This window comes from Heterocephalus glaber, unplaced genomic scaffold (genome assembly GCF_053883595.1).
Source record: "Heterocephalus glaber isolate CG9 unplaced genomic scaffold, H.glaber_assembly_v1.0 deba00001673, whole genome shotgun sequence".
NCBI classification, from domain to species: domain Eukaryota; kingdom Metazoa; phylum Chordata; class Mammalia; order Rodentia; family Bathyergidae; genus Heterocephalus; species Heterocephalus glaber.
The window spans coordinates 7,174,961-7,182,193 of NW_028258410.1; the positions used below are offsets into that span (position 1 = coordinate 7,174,961).

At 61.6% G+C, this 7,233-nt stretch overlaps 1 protein-coding gene across 2 annotated transcripts; it reads right to left on the reverse strand.

Moving 5' to 3' along the window:
- Window positions 1–441: 441 nt before the first annotated feature.
- CUNH20orf204 (chromosome unknown C20orf204 homolog) lies at window positions 442–6,421 on the reverse strand. Of its 2 annotated transcripts, XM_087197965.1 has the most exons (3): window positions 4,519–6,420; window positions 4,285–4,437; window positions 442–4,130 (listed from the first exon to the last, which is right to left on the reverse strand). In XM_087197965.1, the coding sequence occupies exons 1-3, from the start codon at window positions 4,819–4,821 to the stop codon at window positions 3,987–3,989; spliced, it is 600 nt and encodes a 199-aa protein (XP_087054091.1). In that variant the 5' UTR covers window positions 4,822–6,420; the 3' UTR covers window positions 442–3,986. The 2 variants fall into 2 exon arrangements, with proteins under 2 accessions (XP_087054091.1, XP_087054090.1); XM_087197964.1 differs by having other exon boundaries at window positions 4,285–6,421.
- Between the last annotated feature and the right edge of the window lie 812 nt (window positions 6,422–7,233).

Below are 7,233 nucleotides of genomic sequence, written 5' to 3' on the forward strand. Positions count from 1 at the left end.
GTTAAAAAAATATACACCCAAAGCCCCAGGTCTGGAATGGCTGACTCCAACCTCCAGCAGGCTCCCCAAACCAAAGCTCATGCCCAATCATACCACCCTGAACCCAGCCTGTCTGTCTGAAGGGGCTGGCCTGCTGCCCCACCCAGCCTCCCAGCACTTCTGCTCCAGGCTCAGTCTCTTTCACGGGAGGGGGCGAGGGGGCGAGGGGGCGGGGGGCGGTTCTGGGCCAGGGCCCAGGAAGCGCTGGACTGGAGTAGGGACCCTGCTTGCTCCTCCAACTGCCCAGCCCAGGTGGCTCCCCGTCCCACAACCACAGTCGCGGAGAGGCCCGTTCCCCTCTGACCCCACCCTGTATCCCAGGACCAACCACGCCCCCCATGACCCCGCCCTGTCTCCCCTGGCACCGCCTGCTGATCGCGGCTGCCTGAGAAAACAGGAAGGAGAGGGCTGGGGCTGGGAGCAAGTGCAGGAAGTGCAGCTTATCTCGGGCCACAGTTCCGACCCCTGGCCTCATGCCGGGCAGGGGGCGCCAGGGGCTGCTCAAGGACAGGACCTGGTCACCTGGCAGGGAGTCCTGGCCGCCTCTCCCTTGAGCCACAACTATCACAACTGGACTATGGGGAAACAGGCAGCAAGCTGAGGGGATGCCAGCAAGTACCCCAGGGTTCGTGAGGCTGGTGTCCCCTGAACAGCCAGGAGCAGAAGTCCTGTCCTCATGGCCTGGCAGTGACCCCGGGACATCCCACCTCCCCCATAGCGCACACTGCCACGCTGCCCCCCAGGCTCTGACCTCTCCATTTCCCCCTCAACAAGGACTCACTTCCCATAGCAGGTGCAACCTCCTTGCTAGTTCTGGATTTAACGGGGGTGGGGGGTGGGGGTGGCTGTGTTTACAAGGCTGGGTCTTTTCCCGGGGAGGGGGCAGGATGGGAGCTGTCCCTGGGCCTCCCCCAGGGTTCTGAAGGCCACTAACAGGGACAATGGGCTTCAGCACCTGGTACCTCCCAATGAGCATGTGCTTCCTGGGGGTGCAGGGCTTGTTTGTTTCCGGGCTAGCCGAAGCAGGGGCAGGGGACCTCCTTGCACACCTGTTGGTCTTGGGATTCCACATTCATGCTCACACGCAAAGGGCCCAGGGCCCACAAAGCCATGCATCCTCCAGGTCTGGGAGCAGGTGTTTCCTCCTTTTCCTCCCTGTCCACGGTGCTGCCTCAGCTTCTCCACTCACTCCCACCCTGCCTGCCCAGCTGAATCTGCGTGCACACAGGGGACTCAGAAGAAGCTGCCCATCTTCCACCCCTCCCCTCACTCCATCCAGCAACACTCTTGGGTGGTGGTGGGGTGGATGGGGGGGAAGGTGCCACCCCTGCCCAGGAGCTGCTGCAGGCTTCACCCCGTGGAGGTGGAAGTGGGAGGTGGAGCAGGGTGGGGAATACACAAGCGGCAGAGTCAGGATTAACTTGGTTTTGCAAACCCAGAGACTAACTTGTCTGTCACTGGAGTTACAGATGTTCTTTCAAAGGCTCCCAGTCTAGGGGGCCATGGGACCCAGGCTCCCTTCAAAGTCTACCAGCCCCACCCCCTGCACATGGTGGGGGGTGGCTCCTGGGCTGCAGGAAGTTGCACAACCCACCCAGTGCCCTGCGGGCTCCATCTGCCACCCTGGCACAGCCCCCACCTCCTTGGAAACAGCTGAGCCCCAAGAAGGCGACTGTGGGCTGGGACAATATAGTACACAGCCCCAGCTCCGTGTTTGTCCTGCTGCATCTCTCAGTTGGTTTCAGCCAGTTCCAATCAACAGACAGGAGCAGCTCAGCTCATGTGCCAGCCTGTGCTGGGTACAAGTGAGGAAGACATGGCTTGTCTTCCTGCAGCTCCACAGGGCACAGGGGAGCCTCTACTAGGGTCTCTGTGCTCAGCCTAAAGACCTCATTTCTCAGGTCTGCATCGGCAACCAGTGGCCTCTCTAGTCTCCGTGACTCCACAGCTGAGCCTCTCTGTGTAACTCTGAATCTGCCCACGTCCTGCAGAAGGAAAGACCCTGTGGCAGGTTGAAGGGTACCTCCAAGGTTAATGCTGGCGAGGAGCTCTGCAGAGGAAACATGGGACCAGGACACAGGGGCTTCTCTCCCCAGGACTCAGCCACCAACATATGTCTCCAAAGCTGCAGCCCAGGCCCCTCCTCCAGCTCCCGTGAGGAGGGGGTTTGTTTGATCCTTCCACCGTCAGCAGGGTGGGGGTGCCCTGTTGCCCACCCACTCTCCATCCCTGATGACTCTGAAAGAGAAGGGAGCACTGTGGGTGGGCAGCAGCCATGCCCAGATGTCTACCGCACAGAGTCAATCTCCCCAAGGGCCCCGGAGCTGGAGAAGTCCAAGTGCAAGCAGCAAGCAAGGTCGGTGCCTGGGCTCCTGCGTGCAGGGCCTGTGTATCCAGGCTGCGCCCAGCAGGCAGCTTCCACCCCAGGGCTCTCCTCCCCACCTTCTCCAGACCTCAATTTGGCCACCCCCATCATACATGCCCTACACCTCATGTTCCAAGAAAACAGCCTTTTTCTCCCCTTCTGGATGCTTGGCTATATCTAGCACACCTACAGAGCCCTTGAAGGGAGCCACGTTCATTCCAGGTCCACAGCTTTTGACCATTAGTGCTCCACAGTTCAGGATGAGGACCCACCAGGCCCTGGGGCCAAGCCCTGGGATCAGCCTTCCGGTTCTGCCTCCCATCCACACACTGAAGCAGACCTCTCCAAAGCCTCCTTTGCTGAAGACTCCACACCTGAACTGCCTCTGGACAGGTCCATGTGCTTGGGTCTCTCCTGGAAGCCTTCCAGCCCCTTACACGGCACCCCATGGAATGCAAGGCGCAGAGGGAGACCTAGGGTTCCCAGCCTGTGTTCAGATGTGGCCTGGGAGGAACCCAAAGGCACACTGCAGTCAGGAAGCCCCACTCCCTGTCTACCGCCTTGGCCTGGGTCTGATCCCAGCACTTACAGTTGCTGGCTGTGTGATCTGAGCAACCCGAACCCCCGGCCTCAGCATCCTCACCCGCCCGCCCACCTGTGAAGCAGGGACAACACTCCCGGGAGGCAGACCAAGTATGTGCCCAGGAAGCAGGGTCGGGATCAGCTTCGTGGCTGGCTGTCACTGTGCAGATTGTCCCACCAAGGGCTTTCTGTCTCCTGCCGGCCTGTCCCACAGGTATGGGCAAGGTCTGCCTCAGCCCCTGGGCCACTCCTCCTGTCCAGGAGGTGAAGGCAGGTGCCCAAACCACAACTATGGCCCAGGATCAGGGAAGGGCCGACAGCCAGGCCTGTGCAGACACTAGGGGACCCCCAGGCTGTCGGAAGACCGGTCTTTCTCTGGACCCCTCCCCCGCCCCCGGCCGTGGCCACCCTCAGGCAGCAGGAAGTGGCCTGGCCAAGCTCAGCCAGGGCAGTAGGGCTGGTTTCCCCTCAGGCCTGTTTCCTTTATCCGGTTGTTTTGCTCTGCATTCACCAAGCTCAGCTTTCCCCTCCCCTCCATTTCCACCCTCTGGCTTCGTCCCGAGTGGCCAGGGCGGATGCTCAACGCTTTAGAGCGCCCTCCACCCGCGGGCGCAAAGAGGGGGAACCTCCGGAGCCGAGACCAACGTCCCAAGCGCGCCCCCTGTTGCCCGAGGCGGGGAGGCCCGGCTCTGCCCTTGCCCAGTGCTGCGGGAAGCGCTGGCCTCGCTCCTCCCAGCCGAGGGTCCCACCCAGGCGGCCTATGTGCAGTCTGGTGGGCGAAGGCTCAGAGTGGTGCCTGCGGTACCAGCCCGTTTATTAAAACCTCGCTGGGTTCACGGCACGCGGACCACCTCGGGGACGGTCAAGGCTGGATGGGGCTCGCTTCTCCAAGTCCTGGGTCTCTGAGTGAGCGCGAGCTGCGCCGAGGAACGGGTCGCGGGAGCCGCGCAGACATCGAATGAGGCCCGTCCGCTGTGCAGCACCCGGGGCGCCTGCGCCGCTAGGGTTTCCTGGTGGCTGAGGCGCGAAGCGCGAAGAGTTTCTCCCAGCAGGTGGCGACTGTATCCAGGGCACGCAGCAGGAGCCGCCTCCGGCCGCTGCGACGCCAGGCAGGGCGCGTCCTGGGCCGCCCACTCCGCTGTCGCTATCGGGATGCACAGTCAGGGAGTGCTCCGCGCACGGCCTGGCCCCAGCCCCACCCCGCCAGGGGCCCTACGTCAGCCCAGCCCTAGGCCACGGCAGGGTGGGAGCCTGCGGTGGAGGGGCTGGTCTGGATCGGCATGCACTGGGGCGCACACCTGGCGCGGCGTCCAGCAGTGTCGCCGCATCACTGCCTCGGTACGAACGGCCACGGTCCACGCGGCTTTCTCCAGGGCTCCACGGCGGCCCCCTGTTACTGCCCCACGCAGGGTCCGGCCCAGAGACTTAATGGACAGTAGGATACTGTGCTCCTGGGAAGGGAAGGGAGGAAAGCTGGGGGACGGAAGCACCGAGGGAAGAAGCAGGACAGGGGTGGGGCACCCTCTCCATACCTCCTGGGCGCTGCAGGAGACCTCAGGCTGTCCCTGCCCTTTGCTAGCCCCAGAACGGTGGGGTCTGGAGCCTAGCCCTGTCCTTCGGCCCTCTGGCTCGACCTGTCTCATGGCGGCGTGTAGATCCTCAAAGATGACAGCGCGATAGTGGTGGAGCACGTCAGGGACGCTGCAGGAGCGTGGCCCGGCCCACCCTAGCACAAACCCCAACAGCGCCAGCAGGAGTGCGCAGAGCGAAGGTTTTGGGAGCACCTGTAGGGGAGGAGAGGTTGAGGCTGGACTGTAGGGTGATTCCCAGCACATAACCCAAACTGGTACGCACTTTGGGCCACTCCCAGTCAGAGCCAGTGTCAGACGGAGATGTTCGTACTCAACAAGGCCCTGGGAGCAGGTCAAGGAGCATAAAGCCCTGCGTTTTGTGGGGAGGGGAAACAATAGGCCTGCAGGTGTGCCATGGGGGGTGTCGAGGCCTTTTCACTGAGGCTTGAAGGACCCAGAAAGAGATAATGTGGACAGGTCCAGAGGCAAGGGGCCTGACACCTGGAGTAACAGCAGGCAAGGAAGGGATGGAGCACCCATAAGACAGCAGAGGGAAGGGCCCACCTGGCTCTGCACATCCGGTGTGGCCAGCTCTGGGGTATAGCAGGACGCTACCCACAAAACGGCCTCACACCCACGCCCAGAGTTGGGGTCTCCTTTCTCTGAGTCCCCACCTTGTCCCCTCTGTGCCCATCGGCAGGGGCCACACCCGTCTCCCCAGCTAGGGGGCAAGCGGCTCCACTCCCTAGTGGCTTAGCAGCTCCCACCTGCCAGCCATCAGTACTACTTTTGGTTTTTTGGGGGTACCCGGGATCGAACTCTGGACCTTGTGCTTGCAAGGCAGGCAGCAGAACCACTGAGCTGAATCCCTGACCCGGATCAGTACTTCTAGTAGCATATTTTGTTTTGTTTCCAGTACCGGGGATTGAACTCAGGACCTTGTGCTTTCGAGGCAGGCACAGCACCACTGAGCTAAATCCCCAGTCCCCGCCATCAGCACTTCTGCTACAGCCAGCTCTGAGCTACAGGAACTGGGGTCCTCCTGCCTACACACCCCAAACCAAAAACTGAGGTTTGGAGGCTCAGGGCTCCAAGTCACACCTCACTAGTACAGGAGGGCTGGGGAAATCCCCAGAGGCTGTGGGGACCACATCACACTGTAAGCACAGTTGTTCAAAAAGCCCCCCCCCCCCCCGCAAGACTTGCTCTCTGGAAGAAGCCCACACATCGAAGACAGCAGATGGTTGCCCTCAGGCTTCAAAAGGGCCAATCCCCAAATCTGCTTGGGGCTGGAGGCAGCCAGCCAACTTGGGCTGGAAAATTAATCATGCGAACCCAGCGAGAAGATAGGACTCGGCTTCCCAGCCCCAGCAGGGGCACCTGAGGGAGCACAGCCAACCACCTGGAGTTGGGTTGGGGGGAGGTGGGGGATTCCGGTTGGGGCTCCAAGCAGCAACCAGAAGTGCAGATGCAGTTAGCTGTGGCCCCTTCTTGAAATCTACCAGGCACCATGGACAGCAGAGTGGGCTCAGAAGGACCCATTACCCCTCGGCTTGCTGTGGGTCAGTCGCTGAGAAGAGCCAGGGTGTGGGCAAGCTAGCGGGAGCTGCTGGAGGAATGTCCAGCACTGGCCATGCCCCATACGCATTGTGGCTGGCAGTGTCTACAACCCCGCCAGGCCCAAAAGTCGGACGCAGCCCATCATGGGGGAAAGACAGGTTCCAGGAACACCAAGGCACAAGCACCCACAGGTGGCCTGTGACAGTAGCTGTCAGGTACAAATAGGGAGCTCGGGGTCACCAGAGAAGCAGCCTTCCCCGAGCTACAGGCACATTAGCACCTTGGCCTAAGCCCCCCCCAACTCCCCCACCCGGCCCCAGCTGCTCACCATGGGCCTCTCAGGGTCTCGCCCTCCCTTACTCCCTCCAACCGGCCATGTACATGGTCCCTGAGGTCTTCAGGCTGCAAGTGTGGCCCGCACTCAGCAGCCACAGGTCCAACACGACCCTGCACAGGACTGTAGCGGGGCACTCGGAGAGGCGTTTGAAGTTGGCTCCTCCAGCAAAGGAGGGAGGGAACAGGAGGAGAGGGAAGGGGAGAGGCCAGCAACCCAGCCCTGCCCCACTCCAGCTCCTCACCTTCTGTCCAATCGCTTCTATTACCTAACCCCAGAACCCAGCAGCTGCTGTCTCAGATGAGTTAGCCCCAAGGAGACCCTCCTGTCTACGGTGGGCGTGTTCAGTGGGCATGGGGTAGTGCAGGGGCCACCAGGTGGGCGAAGGGAGCTGGGGCAGGGAGCCAGAGCCTGTCTCTGTGGCCAGCAGGTACTGGCTTTCCCAGGGGCCTGACCAGTGAACAGAAACCCCTCCCTATGACCAGCAACCCATTCCCTGACATCCAGGCCAGTCCTGCACCAGCAGGTCCCAAGGATCCCACTGCTGGCTCAGTCTTCCCTCCCTCCCTGGGTCCTTTCATGGGAGGACACAGGTGGGAGGTCACAGCCCCTGGGTGTTGCTATGCCCCAGAACAAGACCAGCCTCTGGAACACAGTTCACCTTAGCTGTGGGGCTGGAAAACTTTCAACTGAAGAGCTAAAGTATGCTTTCCCAGGGGAAAAGCTGGTGAGGCACACAGGGAGCCTGCACCTCAGAACCACTGGAAACCCACCCTCTTCCA